Below are 16,548 nucleotides of genomic sequence, written 5' to 3'. Positions count from 1 at the left end.
TTGAGGAACAAAGGGCATGTGCTAATAGCAGATATTTTTAGATTAGTAGTAGGTGATTAGTAGATAAAGTAGTTTGACCTGTGAGTGAAAGCACACAAAGGCTGGATTGCAGCACTTCCTTTGGAGGATGGTTTGTGCTGGGTTTGTACAAGGCTGCTCTGACAGTGGCTCTTCCCAAGGGCTGCCTCCTGGAGCTCCTCATGGAGCAGGGCTCAACAGCTGAGGTGACAACACTGCGTGAAGAAGAGGTGCTGGGACACTGATATCACAGAATTTTGTTGATCATACAATAGTTCAAGGATTATTTTCCCTGAGACAATTCTCCTTCCTACTTCCTTCTGCACTGGGCAGAATACAGCCTGTGGTTTCTAAAATGCTCATGAAAATCAGTCCATCCCTGGGATCTTCTGTTTACTGTTGTGCATGTGAGAGAATGCACTCCATCACTGCACCCCTCAGTGATGTGCAGCAGATAAACAAGAATTTGTTGGATCAACCCAGCCCTAATTCTTCAGAGAAGTTCTGCAGTATGTTTGGAGATAGAAGAGGAGGTGTTTAGGGATCTGGAGAGCTGCCTGTGCAGACTGGGATGAGCTGGGAGCCAGCGGGAGAGAAGTAAAGGGCAATTTTATGCATGAATCCACTCTCTGGTGTATGGCCACTAACCTGACACAGCGTTTGCACCCAGGCAGAGCCCCAGGGCAGGACTCCTCTTGCAGGTGCCCTTCACTCTGTAAAGCTCTCAGTGACCTGGGCAGGAAAACCTCGGTGTCCACCCCACTGGTGTTTAGGTTTCAGCCCAAGGGAGCTCGGGGTGAGGGGTTATTCTGCTGCTGGCAGAGGCTCTGGGTGGGGGTGTCTGTGAGGGTGGCAGGTCTGGGGACATGGAGCCTGCAAGTTGAGTGTCAGGCTGGTCCATGGAGCAAATGGGCAACAACCCCCAGTGCTGTGGGCTCCATCAGGGTGTGGAGCTGCTGCTCTGCTGAGGATGGAGCAGGAAGGGTTTGGGGCACTCGGGGACATGAATCAGTGGTGGCACTGGCAGTGCTGGGGAACGGTTGGACTCCGTGTCCTTCATGTTCTTTTCCAACGTAAATGATCCTGTGATTGTGTCATTCTGCTGGCCCCAGAGCCCTGTGGGCCCGTGGGTGGAGGGGCTGCTGGTCCTGTGCTGGGGAGATGAGCTCTGGGGAGGGGACCCTGCACTGCACCCGCCTGTGGCTGTGCAGGGGACGTGTGCTGCCCCTCACTGCCTTTGCCTGTGAGCTCGGCGGAGCGCAGGCTGGCTGTCCAGGGCGCTGTTTGGGGCTGTGTGGCAGCAGAGGGGAGCTGTGTGGGTGTGTCACACGGAGCAGGACGCGTGTCACAGCCCCGCGCTGCTCGGCTGGCACCTGCACAGCGGCTGAGGATCAAACAGAAACCGTACACTGAGAACGGAAGGTGGCTGCTGAAAGGAGTGGGAGAGAGGAAGAAGAAAGCAGCAGAGAGAAGACATGTGCAGACCAGTTCATTTTTCACACCTGCAGCCCGCTGGCTCAGCCCTGGGGCGGGAGCTTCCCTTGGGCAGGGCTGGGGGACTCGGGGGGCTGCACTGGGCTTCTGCTTTGTCACCTCCCCACAGGTTGGGACCAGCCCTTCTTGCTCCCTGCAGCTGCAGGATGGCCACCCAGCCTGGAAAAGGTTTTGGATGTGGCCAAATTCCTTTGTGGACCAGTGCCACTTCTTTCAGTGGAGTTACACAAGGAGTAAATGAAACCTAAGAGAATGATTTTGAGAGGAGGGTTGTTTTTGTTCTGTTTGTCTAATGGACTTCTTGACCTTTCGGGTTTAATTTGGGCTTGGCAGTTTTTTCCTTCAGTGTTGTTTTATTCCTGCTTTTTACCACTCTCTTTCTCTGGTCCCCTCCCTCCTGGCTGATTTCCCGTCTGCTTTTGGGAAACCCAGTGATGAGAAGGAGGAGAGCAAACATCAGGGCAGCTGTAATCAAACAGGGCTGAGCAGCTTCTCTGCTGAACAGGCTGAGCCTGGTTTTCAGCAGCAGCAGCACCTTGGCACAGTGGTGGGTGCACAGATGTCCCATGCCCAGCCCAGTTCCTTCACCTGGCAGGGGATGGGGCTGTGCAGAAGATGGCTTGAGACATTGTCCCCAATGAGTGGTGAAGGTGTTCACCTCTTCAAGGTGTTGCCTCTGAGGTCATGGAGGTGACAGGCACTGCAACCAGCTGGAATTGTGTGATTGATTGTTGGGGTCAGTCTCCAAGTCTTTAATTATTTTAAATTATATGACAGCAAGATTGAATAGAATTCTGAGTTGACATAAAATAATTAGGGGGGGAAAGAGTCTCATCTAGCACTTCTCAGCCACATGTGTTTCATGAGTCATCTGCCAGCAGTGGGATCAGGAGAGCTGGGCTTCACTCCTCCAGGATGTATTTCCCTGCTCTGTACATTCCCTCAGTGAGAAGAGGTTGTTGGGAAATATAATTCATTCTAAACTAAGCAGTAATTCTCCTTCAAATTATATCTTAATAAAAAAAAGAACATCTTGGGCAGTCTCTGATTTAGGCACAGTGCATTTTAAATCTGTCCTAATTATAGTGCTCATCGCTTAACATTCATTTAATGAAGATCCTCATTTATAAGGACAAGGTTGGCAAATAGGAATTAATACCATTATAACCCGTGAGTCTCCCAAAGGAAACAAGTCAAAAGCTCTGTGAAGGAAATGAAGCTTTATTATTTATAGCAAGGCAAAGCACAGAGTCCCCAGCCATACCTTTGTGTGTGGCTCAGGGCCTGCAGCAGAGGTGGTTTGGAGAGGACAGGGCCCTGCTGCCCTGGCTCCAGCTGCGGCACAGCCACCCCTGAGGTGCCCCCAGGACAAGGCTCCTGCCTTGCAGCTGCACCTTGGTGTTGTTTTGCTCTCAGTTTCTGATTCAAGACCAAACCTCCTCTCATCAGCCCCAGAAATGACCACAGTGGTTCACCAAGGCCCAGAAACGAGGCTGGAAGGAAGAGTGCACAGTTGTCTCGGTGGATCTGGAATGTTGTGGTGGATGCACATCTCTGCTGCTGTCATTTCATCTCGTGCTGATGTCAGAACTGCTTGGTTTGGGGGAGCACTGTCAGGTTGTCTTCACAGGTGTTCATTCCAGCACACACAGGACCTCTATGGTTCCTTCAGAGCCTTGGTCATCCTGGACAAGGCTTCACTGATGCAACTCAAGTGATGGCAGTGAGAGCTGTGTACCAGCCCAGGAGCCCTGAGGACAGGGCAGACTTGCACCTGCAACCCTCACACACATCTCCTTCCTTACCTGGAGGCTCCAGGCCTCTGGTGACTCGAGGGAGCAGCTGGAGTTGGGTCAGGGAGGGTCACAATGGAAATCAGGGAAAGGTTTTTCCCGAAGGGTACTGGGCACTGCCCAGACTGCCCAGGGCTTGGTCATGTCCCCGGGGCTGCCACCACTCCAGGGGTGTTTGGACAGCGCTGCCAGGGATGGCCAGGGTGGGATTGTTGGGGCTCTGTGCAGGGCCAGGAGCTCCAGGGATGGCCAGGGTGGGATTGTTGGGGCTCTGTGCAGGGCCAGCAGCTCCAGGGATGGCCAGGGTGGGATTGTTGGGGCTCTGTGCAGGGCCAGGAGCTCCAGGGATGGCCAGGGTGGGATTGTTGGGGCTCTGTGCAGGGCCAGCAGCTCCAGGGATGGCCAGGGTGGGATTGTTGGGGCTCTGTGCAGGGCCAGGAGCTCCAGGGATGGCCAGGGTGGGATTGTTGGGGCTCTGTGCAGGGCCAGGGGCTAGGCTGGGTGACCCCTGTGGATTCTTTGAGCTGAGGACATTCCATGATTTTATGAAGCCTCTGAAGGCTCTCTTGCACAGAACTGGGCACTGAGTGAGTGTTTGTCCATTTTACAGCAGCAGCCTCGAGGCCATGGGGCAGGTGGTGGTGGTGCCTGCAGGGGGGAAACTGAGTCACAGAGCTGAGCTCATTTCCTAGGAGGAAAAGCAGTCCAAGCAATCTGATGGGCAGTGAGGATTTTCCCTGTCCCTGCATTCAGGTGTTACTGAAGATGCTGGGCTCCTTGCAGGGAGTGTGCAGATGCTATTCAGTTTGGAAGAGGAGCCTTTCCCTTTCCCTTTCCCTTTCCCTTTCCCCCTTTCCCTTCTCCTTTCCCTTTCCCCCTTTCCCTTTCCCTTTCCCTTTCCCTTTCCCTTTCCGTTGCCTTTTCCTTTGCCTTTGCCTTTTCCGTTTCCATTTCCCTTTCCCTCCACATTTGTGTTTGTGTGAGGGAGTGAGAGCTGATGTGAAACCCTGGCTGTCCAGTACAACTTGAGTTCTCTCTCGTTGAGGCCTTAATTCAAGGTGTCCGTGGAGGGGACCCTCACCCCTGTGCCAACACCAGCTCATGGGTTCCTTCTGCTGTCCTTGGTCTTGGGTCTCCTGCTGAAGTGACACCGTCGTGTGTCGCTGTTCTCCTGAATGACTCCTGAGCTTGCTGCTTGCCTTTAACCCTAGATGACAGCAGGCTTCAGCTCTCCAAAATCTCTGTTTCATGGAAACATGTGACTGATTAGATGAGACAAATCCTTCTGCTCAGGAAAAGGCTTGTCTGTTTGCTCTGGAGACAGTGGAGAGCACACAGGGGAGAGCTCTGGTCAGAGTTCACCCTGTAAAGCCACCAGGAAAACAGCCCAGGAGACACGAACCCATGGAACAGCTCATTCCCTTGCTCTCAAAACAGCCTCCCCCTTTCCCCTGTTCTGTCTTTTATTAACTTCTTGTGCTCACAGTGTTGGCTGTTGCATTTCTGGGTGCTGGGATGGACAATTAACATTGGCCTGGCATCAAAACCTGAAGCCTGAGCCTCTCCACTGCTGAGCTGTCCTGCTTTTCTGCAGCTCCTCTGGCTCCTCTGCACAAAGATGTGCAGGTGTTCTTGTGAATCACACCCAGTTGCTACTGGAGAGCATTTCTGTGCCACACGTGGTCAGTGACACACCGAGGGACAGGGATGAGCTCAGGGTGATCACTGACTGGGACCTGTAACAACGCTGGGAACTCCTCTTCTGCTCCCTGGAACTTGGATGATTTGTCCTCATGAATTGGGGTGGAGTTGGAGTGGAGCAGTGCTGGCAAGGCAAGGCAAGGCAAGGCAAGGCAAGGCAAGGCAAGGCAAGGCAAGGCAAGGCAGCCTGTTTTTTCTTTGGCTCTATTTCTGTTTTCTTAGAAATAATTTTCTTCCCCATCTAAGAGTCTTTTTCTTATTTTATTTTATTTTATTTTATTTTATTTTATTGTTTTAAAATATATTTTTCTGTATTATCTTCTGGTTGATACTGGAGATGACATGATTTTGATAGAGCAGATATCATGTGGGTTAATTTTTCTCCTGAAGCTACTTCAAATGTCACCTCCCTGCAGATGACAACCCAAGGTTGCTAGAAACATCCATGGTATAAAACCAGTTCAATTTACACACCTTTTATTAGTGTTGCCTGCATAACAAAAAAAAAAAAAAATCATTGTTAACTTTATCAGAATATTGAAACTTGAACATCTCTTCACTGTGAACACAGAAGCAATTTCATTTTAAAGTGGCAAAGGGCAGAGTTTCTAATAAAAATGTAATTTGTAGCCTCTGACTGCAAAAGCTTCTAATGTGCTAATTCTCCTTTAAGTCTGTGTAACGTGGGTGAGATATCAGCTTAAACAGCTGCAATATCAAAGCTTTCACTTGTCATTATTATTTTTTTTCCCTACAACAGTTTTGGTAAAACTCAAATAAATTTTTAATAATATTTCCCTTTTATCTCATTATCAAATTAGTTTTACGCTGCCTCAACATGAGTTAAATCACTTAATGACCATTTAAAAATCAACCATTAGGTTGGTAAAAATTGTTCCAACAGGATTCCTGGGTGCAGGATAATTAATCTCTTAGGCCATCTTTGCTGTGTTTGGGCAGGAAGGGTTGTGAGCTGTGGGAGGTGGTGCTGGCTGCTGCTCCAGCGTCCCAGCCCCTGCCCTGCTCAGCAGAGGCATGCCCAGGCCCTGCTGGCACGGCTGCAGCCCCTCAGGCACTGATCCCCCCTCAGGCCTTTGGGGGTGTCTGCAAAGGCTTTTCTCTCACAGAAGGATGCTCCAGCCCCGGCACAGCTGCCCAGGTGGGGTCCCCATCCCTGGAGGGATTTAACAGGATGTGGCACTTGGGGACATGGGGCAGAGCTGGCCTGGGCAGTGCTGGAGAATGGCTGCTCTTAATGGTCTTTGAGGGCTTTTCCAACCTTAACAGTTGTATGGCTCTGTGATTCTGTCCTTCACCAGGCAAATATTTTTTCCTTCTAACCCAACAGTTCTAATGGGAGCTTTTCCCAGTTCTTCCCTGACAATGGTAACACACCTGATCCTGCAGTGACGGTACTCTGGGGGCACTGTGGGATTCTGCTGAGCACCCTGCCTGGGTCCTGAGCACAGCACCTGGATCCTGAGCACCCTGCATGGATCCTGAACACCCTGCCTGGGTCCTGAGCACCCTGCATGGATCCTGAGCACAGCCCCTGGGTCCTGAACACAGCACCTGGATCCTGAGCACCCTGCCTGCATCCTGAGCACCCTGCCTACATCCTGAACACAACACCTGAATCCTGACCACCCTGCCTGGATCCCAAACACAAATCCTGGGTCCCAAACACAAATCCTGGGTCCCAAACACATCATCTGTGATCAAGCACTGGCTGTGACCCTGTACCAGCTGCCTTTAGACCTGACTGATCATTTTCAAATGCTTGATTTGGGTCTTTTTGATGTTTGTTTCTCTTGGGCAAATGGGAAAAACTCTGGAGGGACCAAAGCAGTGTTGTCATGGGAGGAAAGCAATAGATCCAAACCAGAGAGTGCCACTGGTGCTGCAGTTCAGGGGCTGAGGGGAGAGCAGCACTGTTCAGTCACTGTACACGGCTTCAGCTGGAGAAATGCTTTGATTCTGTGTTATTGGTAATTAACTGCCTGAGAAAAAACACATTAGTAAATTGGGTAGGAGCCACTTCAGAACTGGGCCCTGGCTTTAGCATAGCTGGCACTGCCTTTCTGCTTTTTATCCCGAGGTGAAATGCTCAGACCAACCCAAGGCTCAGTCAGGGCCCCTCCTACCCAAATCTTGCTCTCAAACCCAGCAGAGGCAGTGGGGACCCCTTGTTCCTCTGCTGGCAGGAGTGGCTGCTCGGGGCTGTCTGGCTCTAACTTTTGGTGGGAATTCGGTTTGCTGTGCCTGTACCCATGTGGAAGGCAGCCCCGGTGGTGCTGGTGGCAGTGGCTGGAGAGCCCAGCTCTGCTGGGTGAGAGCAGCAGCACAGCCTGGGTGGGTTATTTGGGCTCCTGATCTCCCGAGGAAGCTCAGCTCGGGGATCCCTTGGACACTTCTCACTCCCGCCTTCCCACACGGAGAGAAAGCAGCAGCTTCTTCCTGTGAGCAGCTGTGAGTGGCCAAGCCTTATTCCAACTGTGCTGCAGTTGGAAAAGTTGACTGTGTCTTGTAGGGCCCCACTGGAGTTTGAGGTCAGTTATTTTTACTTCTCCTCCTTGTTCTCTCAGAACAATGGCTCCCACCAGGCTGCAGCCACAGCTCTGCCCACAGCTGCTCAAACCTCCTCCCATCCCGTGCCAAGGGTCTCATCTCCTTACTTTGGCTAAATATAGACTTTTCAAGCTCTTGTGGAGAGCCTAATCCATACCTTTACTGAGCTTAGCCAGCTGAATCCAGTGGCATAAGCAGCTGACGCAGCTTTGTGGGTAGAGGAATCCTCTATGTTCTCTTACACTGCCTGTAATCTACCAGGGTTTGTTTAAATTTTCTACTGATTAATCTCGTAATTTTCTACTAAGTTTTCTGGTACTCTCTACCAATGTGATGTTTTTCTCTATATATGTACAGGATTCTGAGGACTGGATTGTTGTGATGGTGATTTTTCCTGTCAGCAAACTTCAGTTTTCTGTGCTGGCTTCCCAGGGACACACAATAATTTTGTATTTTTTTCAAGTAACTGTTTAATGAAAAAAAAAATTAGCCAAATCTGCAGTTGCTTTGACACAATTCCAGAGTAATGATTTCTGTTCCCAGTCTGGGTTCACAGAGATGAGAGAGTCTGGCTTTGGTTGCAGAGCTTCTCTCACCCTGGGCTCTTTGTTTTGAAGGGGGCTGGCTCCCACATTGACAGCTGCAACAAACCCACCGAGGTTTCTGGCGGGATCTTGTTTTGACACAACATTTACAGTGGTAATAAAAAGGATGTGCCTCTGTATCTCAGCTCGTTTGGCCTTTCCCAGCGTGGCAGCAGCCTTGGCTTTGTTGCTGCTGTTCTCCAGCAGCAGGTGTGTCTGTGGTTTGTGATGGTGACGTGCAGCACCATGTGCCCCGGGGTCAGCAGGGGGTTCAAAACCACCTTAGGGGGCTCACAGTGCATTGAACAGCTGCTTCCTTGGCCCAGGTGTGCTTGTGTTGGCTCTTGGACACCTGCACACCCTGCCAGGGGCACCCAGAGCCCCTCAAGGACCCTCATGGCAGGGGTGGGCACAGGGCTCTGTGTTATCCCTCCTTCAGCAGCACCCAGCTCATGGTCCTCGTGCCTCTGGACCAGCCCCAGGTGCTGCTGCTGTGCCCACCCTGCCGGAATTTCTCCCACTGCTGAACTGACTTTTGGACACTCTGGTATCCTACAGAGCCAAGGCACCAGGGGTGGATCCCAGAGCACCTTTTGTGGGTGTGGTGCTCTGCAGCAGGAGCAGGGCCCCCTTGGCCCTTCTTCCTGGGCAGGACAGAGCCCAGGGGCTGGGCTCCTTGGCTGGCTGCTGCCCCTGGGGCTGTGCAGCAGCTGCTTGTCTTGGGTGCTGCAGCGCTTTCCTGCGTGTCTGGCTCCTCCGCAGGGCTGTGCTCCCTCAGGGATTGTCCCTGGGCGTGCCCAGGGCCGCTGCTGCTGTGTGCCATCCAAACCCACCGTCCTGGCACGGCCAGCAGTGCTGAGCTGGGTGTCTGCTCCGCCTCCTCATCTCCCTGCACTGCTGCAGAGGTGGGACCCGTGGAAGCTGTGCTCCTGGCATCCCTTGCCAAGATCCCTCTGGTACTTCCCAGCTGCCCACACGTGTTTTGTGGAGATGTGTTTTGTTAATCAGATTTACGTGGGATGGCGCTGGGAGAGCTCTGTGTAGGTGCAAAATAGTCTCCTTGGGAAAAAAACCCCCACATTCTGTGGGATTCTGCCACCTTTTCATGGAGTTCTGCAGTGGACTACTGGGTGCCCTTTGCCTGGCAGCTTTTGAGGCCAGCCCCCAGGATGTGCCACAAACCCCTGTCTGTACAGGGCACAGCCCCCGAGCTGGTTTGGGCTGCACAGCAAACGCGAGGGGCTCTCAGGATTGAGGCTGGGCTTGGGGGTGCTCAGGCTAATGGCAGGTCTGCCTTCTTGTGTTCCAGCTGTGTCGGCGTGGAAGAGGAGGAGGCACCAGATATTGACATCTACCATTGTCCAAACTGTGAGAAAACCCACGGGAAGTCCACCTGTAAGTAGCCCTGTGCAGCCGGGGTGGGGTGTCTCAACAACAGGGGCTTTTCATTTTGGCCATTGCGGAAGGCACGCCCCACTATTGTGTGCCATAAATATTGGAATTCAAGGCAGGAGGTGAAGAAAGACGTTGGTGGGAGGAAGCTGTGGTTGGATCCCAGAGCTCTGGCTGCAGCCTCAGGCACGTGTGGGAGCTCATGCAGGCACTTACCTGGATCTGCAGTGCCTGGCCCCGCAAAAAACACTGGCCTGCCTTGCATGAATCGTGCCCACACCCAGCAATGAGGGCTAAAAAACCCACTGAGGGCAGCTAAGTGCTGGTAGAGGGAGTTTTGGAGCCTACATGGTGTTTTCTGTGTACAGATGAGAAGAGTAAGAAACAGTTTGTTGTGCTTGGCCTGGATATAGAATTGCCGCAATTTCAGTGTCAGTCAAAATTGTAGGATACGCTGAGGGTGCCAATTCTTGCAGTTCTTTCACAGGAAAAGGTTCTCCTGAGCAAAAGTGACAGTTGATCTCAGTGGGAGTTTTGTCTGGGAAGGAATCGTGGGATGTGTTTGCTTTGGTCAGATTAATTCACAAATTCTTTCTATTATACAGTGGAGGAAAAAAAGGAAAAGAAACCAATCCCTGCAGAAGATGAAATGCTGCACTTGAAAACCAGTTATAAATAAGCAAGAGTGCTAGGGAGGATCCTGCTGCTCTGCAACCTCAGGGCATCCTGCAGAGGAAGAGCAGTGCACTCATCTGCCAGGGCTGAGGGAATCCTGATGACCTTTTATTTAGTGTGAAATAAGGGATGACTGGAAAGTGACTCCTGTTGCGTTAAAAGACAGAATTTTTAACCCAAGCAATTATTTCTGTATTGCCTTAATTGTTAAAGTTTAAAAAATTTCTAGTGGGAATGGGGTGGGGTCTGAAGTGTTTGTTTTGTGGGCAAAAAATAGAATTGTGTTTCCACTGTGATTTTTTAAAAATCAAATGTGAACTGGAAAGCTGCAGCTCTTCCTGTCTCCCAGAGGGTCCAACTGAGAAACTGGCAAAATCCTCATTGGGGAGCTGGTTCTGAAAGTCTTAACAAAGTCAGTACGTCCCTACCAAATGTTCTGGTCTGAAAGGATCAGCCTTTCTAGGGTTTTGTTTTCCTGGTTACACAAATAACCACAGGTCATTTGGAAGGGAATGACTGGGGATTGGAGAGGGGGGACTGCAGACACTCCCAGACTGCTCCTGACCCGGGGGGAAGCAGCAGCAGCACAGCATCTCCAGCCTCACAGTGCCAGTGCATAACGTTCAGATGGGTAGGACACTTTGATTGCTTTCACTTTTTGTTTTAATTATAAATGAGGAAAGGCACCTACTTTTCAGTGCGAGGGGAAAAGCCCAGACAGAAGCAGCCAAAGCCTATAATCAGGAATTGAATATCAATTCTATAAAAACTGGGGTGTGTCATCCCAGAATTCAAGACATGGCAGTTTTGATAAAAAGATTGCAAGTTTAATACACCAGTTATGATGAGGAGAGTTGAATTGACAACAACATTCTGGTGCTTTTTAAAAAGGTTTCTGTCTATCCAGTTATTTTTATCCAAATAAAAATCCACTGATGTGTCGCAGAGCCCAGCAGAAAGTGCTGCTGGAGCACAGCTCAACCCCTGCCATGGCAGGGACACCTTCCCCTGTCCCAGGCTGCTCCCAGCCCCAATGTCCAGCCTTGGGCACGGCCAGGGATCCAGGGGCAGCCACAGCTGCTCTGGGCACCCTGAGCCAGCCCTGCCCACCCTGCCAGGGAACAATCCCTGCCCAGTCTCCCATCCATCCCTGCCCTCTGGCACTGGGAAGCCATTCCCTGTGTCCTGTCCCTCCAGCCCTTGTCCCCAGTCCCTCTGCAGCTCTCCTGGAGCCCCTTCAGGCCCTGCCAGGGGCTCTGAGCTCTCCCTGGAGCCTTCTCCTCTCCAGGTGAGCACCTCCAACTCTCCCAGCCTGGCACCAGAGGAGCTCCAGCCCTGGAGCAGTTCCACGGGCTCCTCTGGATCACTCCAACAGCTCCAGGTCTTTCTTGGATCACTCCTTGCACCCACAGACCCAGGGCAGCTCTGTAGGTGGGGTCTCAGAAGGTGTCCCTGGGCCCTCTTCCCTCTGGGGCTGCAGTGTGGTGGGAATACAGGCCAACAGCCATTCTGCAGGACAGCAAGGACACTTCCTTTCCTCCCTCTGAATACAGCACAGGCAGTTTAATGACATGCAACACCAATCATCAAAGAAGGGATGTGCAAAAATTTTATTTAAACATAAATTTTTGCTATCCTTACCTTGAGTTTTGGTGACAAGGTCACAAGCTGCATAGTGGTTTTCCCTACTACTTTGTAGAATTGTGGGTCCAGTGGAAAAAGAAAGGAGGCTGTTCTGCTGCAGCCCATCCTTGCAGGGCTCTCCAGGCCAGGGGAGTTGAAAGCTGGATGCAGTGAAGGAGGGAGAGGCTTGGCTGGTGAATTCCATCTGCTGGGATTTGCATGGAGGATGTCCTGCTGCAGGGCTTGGGAGCTTCCTCTGCTCCTTCCCTGCTCCAGAATCTGTTCAGACCCGTTATCCTGCACTATCAGCTCTGTAATAAAGGAGTAGGAGTTGTTCCAGCACCAGTAGTTCACTGGTAGGATTTAATTATTGTGAGATTAGCAAAGGGAAACACAGACACCAATTGTCTGTTATGCAACTTGTCTGGATTTAAAAATATACTTGTATTTCTGGAGCTTGCCTTCTACCAGATATGTTTTCCAGATGTCAAATTTAAAAATCATTTTCCTCTCCTTACATTTTTCCACATTACCACTGTGGTGAGTGGCTGCTCTCAGAAGATTGCTTCCTGTCACATGGCATTTTAAACCATTCCTGCTTAATGAAATGTGTAGGGACTTCTCTTTGGGAAAAATCATCCATATTCATCCAACATTTTCTGACATCATTTCAATGAAATGCAAGGGCTTCGTTTGGGCAGGCTTGGCTCATTTTCATAACAGTCTGAAATGCTGGGTTTGATTGCTGCCTCGTTTGCAGCAGTGAAAATCAGGAGAAATCCTTTGGAATCAGTGGAGTTACAGAGCTGCCAGTGAGCCAAGGCTGTGGCTGGCTTTGAGCACATACAACCTTTGGTGCTGATCAGTGGAGAGCCCACAGGGTGCTCCAGGGTGTCCCTGCTCCAGGGAAGCACCCTGGTCATGGCACAAGCTGGGCTGTAAAGTCCCTTCCACCTCACAGTCATTTAGGTTGGAAAAGACTCCAGGGTCACTGAGTCCAACCTGTGACTGATCACCAGCTTCTCCAGACCAGAGCTCTGGGTGCCATGTCCAGCCGTTCCATGAACACTTCCAGGGATGGAGACTCCACCTCCTCCCTGGGCAGCCCTGGCCCATGCTTGTCCAGCCTTTCATTCTTCCTCAGTACTCAAGTTGATGATCCCTTCTACACAAATAGCTTTAAAATAATATACGTATACCTGTGAATTACTCATTTTAAATCACACTTTTTGTAAAACTGTATTCCCTTTTTCCAGTATTGGACTTCCCAGAGGTTAAATTTGGATCAGAAGGATCTGCAGAAAAAGAAATCTGTGATAAATTACGAAAGAGTAGCTTTTCTGGCCAAAGCTGGGATCTGTTGCACGTGGGAATGAACCTTTGGTCCTGACTGTGGTGTTCATGGCAAAGATAAAATACAGAAAGCATGGCTGGAAATGGCGAAGGGTCGAGGGTTTGATGCAGTGAGATGGACTCCAGCTGCTGCCCAGGAGACATTCCTCTCCTGGGGAATGCTCTGGGGCAAGGGATCCGGGCTGCCTCTGCGGGAGGGCTGGGTGGGCAGAGTTCATGGCAGAGGTGTCTGGGAGGTTCATGGCAGAGCTGGACGCCCGCCAGGTGCAGTTTCCCCCCTCTGGTGCCCAGGTAAACCTCTCCCCGGAGGTTTTGGCAGAGCTGCAGTGGGTCTGTCAGTCCAGCACTGCTCTGTCCTTTCCTTTCCCCATGCTCCATGCTGGCTGGAGTGTAATAAAGGAACGTGCTTAGAGGATAAGCTCTTTAATTTTCCTGTGGCAGTGACACCTCTTTCCCTGGGACTTGCACTCGGAGGGCAAGTGCAATCAGCACACTGGTGGTGTGGAGTCCATGGGCTGACAGGGGGAGGAGGTGGAGGCTGGGGCGGGAGGGAGAGGAGGAAGGTTTGGCATTCAAGCCAGGCTTGTTTCCTTTGTTACCAGGAGCATTGAATTAATACACTAAGCCTGAGAGTCATTAAGATAAAGAACTAGCAGCTTTAATGAATATCTCCAGCTAGGCTGGAGCCTGCATGGAACTAATAAACCCAACATGCTTTGTGCAAAACCTGGGATGGACTCACTGGGAGATGTCTTTCCTTGAGTTTTTCCAGGGCTGTGGTTGGGAAAGCAAAATCTGCTCTTTCCAAATCTCATGTCCTCAAATCTCCCTCCGGATTCCTTTCTGAATGGAAAAAAAGTGTGGGGGTCTGTGTGTGTGCAGAGTGAGGAGTGGATGCCATCTGTGAGGGGTCTGCTCCCTTCCCTCACTGTTTTGATAAGAGGTCTGGACTTGGCTGAAATACTGAGTTTCATGATGTACAACAAGGGTGGAGAATGAAAGTGTGTGACATATGAAAATTCTATTAGCAGAGCCTTTAAATGATGCAAATGTGGACAAACCCAGTTTCCTACCGAAGTGAGTTTCTCTGGCCACGCTGTGGAAGCAGGAACAGCTGAGGGGGATAGTGCTGACTCAGGGGAAAAGCAGGACCAGTTTTTCTTGCTCTGTTTTATCCAGCTGTCAGAGGCTGGGCAAAACCACACTGAAACCTGACTGCTCACGTGTGCTCCTTCCTGCTGCCCTGTGTCCTGCTGGGCTGTCCTGAGTGTCCATCCCTCACTGGGAGCAGACAAGGGGCCTGCAGGTCTGAGCCATAATAAATTCCCTTCTCTGCACTTCTAGTAACTAACTCCTTTTTCCTTTTTCCTTTTTCCTTTTTCCTTTTTTCCTTTTTCCTTTTTCCTTTTTCCTTTTTCCTTTTTCCTTTTTCCTTTTCCCTTTTTCCCCTTTCCTCCTTTCCTCCTTTCCCCCTTTCCCCCTTTCCCTGTCCATGCTGTGTGCAGGGCACACTAAAATCCCATCAAATTTGGTGTTGAATCAGCACTAGTGTTCAGAGCTTTATTCTGAGGTGATTCCTGATGAATGCACTGCCACAGATCCCTCCTGTAGGATCTCCAAGGGCCTTTCTGGGAGTTTCCTGGCAAGGCTGAGGGGCAGTGTGAGAGCCCAGAGTGTCCAGAGCCAGCTTTTTTGTGAGGCTGCAGGCACTGCAGCTCAGCAATTACCCAACTGCTGCCCTCTGCTCCCAAATGCTGCCTGCTCGCTCTGTAATGCATCTTCAGCTGCACCACAATTGTCTAATGGGGCATTGAGAGCAGTATTAAAATCTGCAGGGCAGTGTGGTGGGGTTCCCTCCGCTCTGCTCGGGTGAGAAATTAAATGAAGATTCGCCCTTCCTGCCAATGCCTTTAAGAATTATCTTCAACTTCACGTGGCTGTCCAATTCGTTCTATTGCAGTGAAAAAGAAAAGAAATTGGCATAAGCATGACACAGGCCAGACAACGGAGGTGAAGCCTGTCCAGAACGGGAGCCAAGTGTTCATAAAGGAGCTTCGGAGTCGGACGTTCCCCAGGTGGGTTTTGGCGTGGGTGGGCTCCTGGGCTGGCTCCTGTGGGGCTGGGGATGGTCTGTGCTGGGAACATGGCCCAGTATTGCTGCTTAAAGCAGTGCTGTCTGACTGCAGATGTCCCAGGCTCTCCCCTTTTCCACCTTTGTGCAGCTGGATTCAGATCTCCTCTCAGCTGAGCCCAGTGCCTGTGGATCTTCATGGGTGCTGGCATTTGGGAAGGCAAGGATCATGGAATGGTCGGGGTGGGAAAGGACCTTACAGGCCACCCAGTGCCACCCTGCCATGGCAGGGACACCTCCTGCTGTCCCAGGTGCTCCAACCCCAGTGTCCAACCTTGGGCACTGCCAGGGATCCAGGGACAGCCCCAGCTGCTCTGGGCACCCTGAGCCAGGGCCTGGCACCCTCCCAGGGAGGAATTCTTGCCCAAGATCCCATCTAAATCTCTCCTAGTTTAAAACTCTTCTCCCTTGTCCTATCACTGCCTCTGCAGAAACTCACTCTTGCTGCTTTTTACAAGTCCCCTTTAGGCTCTGAAAGTGGCTCTGAGATATCTCCAGGCTGCACCAGAATGTGTTTGGCCCCCAGAACATCCACTTGCATAAGGAACTAACCCACTTATTGCATAGAATTCTCCAGTTCTCCAAATCCTAATGACTTTGCTGAAGTCTCCCCATCCTGGGCAGAACAATGCCTTGCTCAGTGGCTGGGTGACAAAGGCTCTCTCATTGGGCAATGAATGGTGCTGATTGTTAGGTGACATGTCCCACATGTTATTAGGCTGCTCCACAGCCATTTGCCAGAGTGATCATTTGCTTTTGGCTCTTTAATGTAGGCTGTAGCCAAATAAATCCTTAATTATTAATAACTAATTATTTTAGACGAATCCTTGGAGACTGGCAAAGTAAACACAGAACTTCTTCCTTTTTGTGGAGAATTTAATTTCACATTTAATTTAAGATACTAGTCTTAGGCTGCTTAAAGAAAAAACTTGAAAATAATTCTGGAAAGTATTTTGCAGCTTTTACAGATGTGTTTTGCTGAGCTCAGGATCCAGTATTTTTACTTGCTTGGCTATTTCCATTGGGGCCTGCAAGGTTTTTTATCTTTGCTGTTTATATTTCTTTTTGGTTTTTTGTGGTTTTTGTTTTTTTGTAATTTGTAATTTGACAGGTTGCACAGCTCATTTTAAAAAAGATTTATGGCCCAGGCAGCCTGATTTCAGTAACCTTGGGTGGCCTCTGGGACTGCAGTCACACACACAGAGTATCTCTGAGT

At 50.6% G+C, this 16,548-nt stretch overlaps 1 protein-coding gene across 2 annotated transcripts in view; it reads left to right on the top strand.

The window, feature by feature from the left end:
- PHF2 (PHD finger protein 2) overlaps positions 1–16,548 on the top strand; it is a 52,368-nt gene that overhangs the window by 13,720 nt on the left and 22,100 nt on the right. For both annotated transcript variants that reach the window (XM_066326997.1, XM_066326996.1), the window contains exons 2-3: positions 9,468–9,553; positions 15,162–15,276. In XM_066326997.1, coding sequence (XP_066183094.1) covers positions 9,468–9,553; positions 15,162–15,276 — 201 coding nt within the window. The remainder of the gene's footprint in view (positions 1–9,467; positions 9,554–15,161; positions 15,277–16,548) is intronic.

Source organism: Sylvia atricapilla, chromosome 11 (assembly GCF_009819655.1).
Source record: "Sylvia atricapilla isolate bSylAtr1 chromosome 11, bSylAtr1.pri, whole genome shotgun sequence".
NCBI classification, from domain to species: domain Eukaryota; kingdom Metazoa; phylum Chordata; class Aves; order Passeriformes; family Sylviidae; genus Sylvia; species Sylvia atricapilla.
Note: the sequence above shows the minus strand (reverse complement) of the source record. Positions and strands in the feature narration are given on the sequence as shown.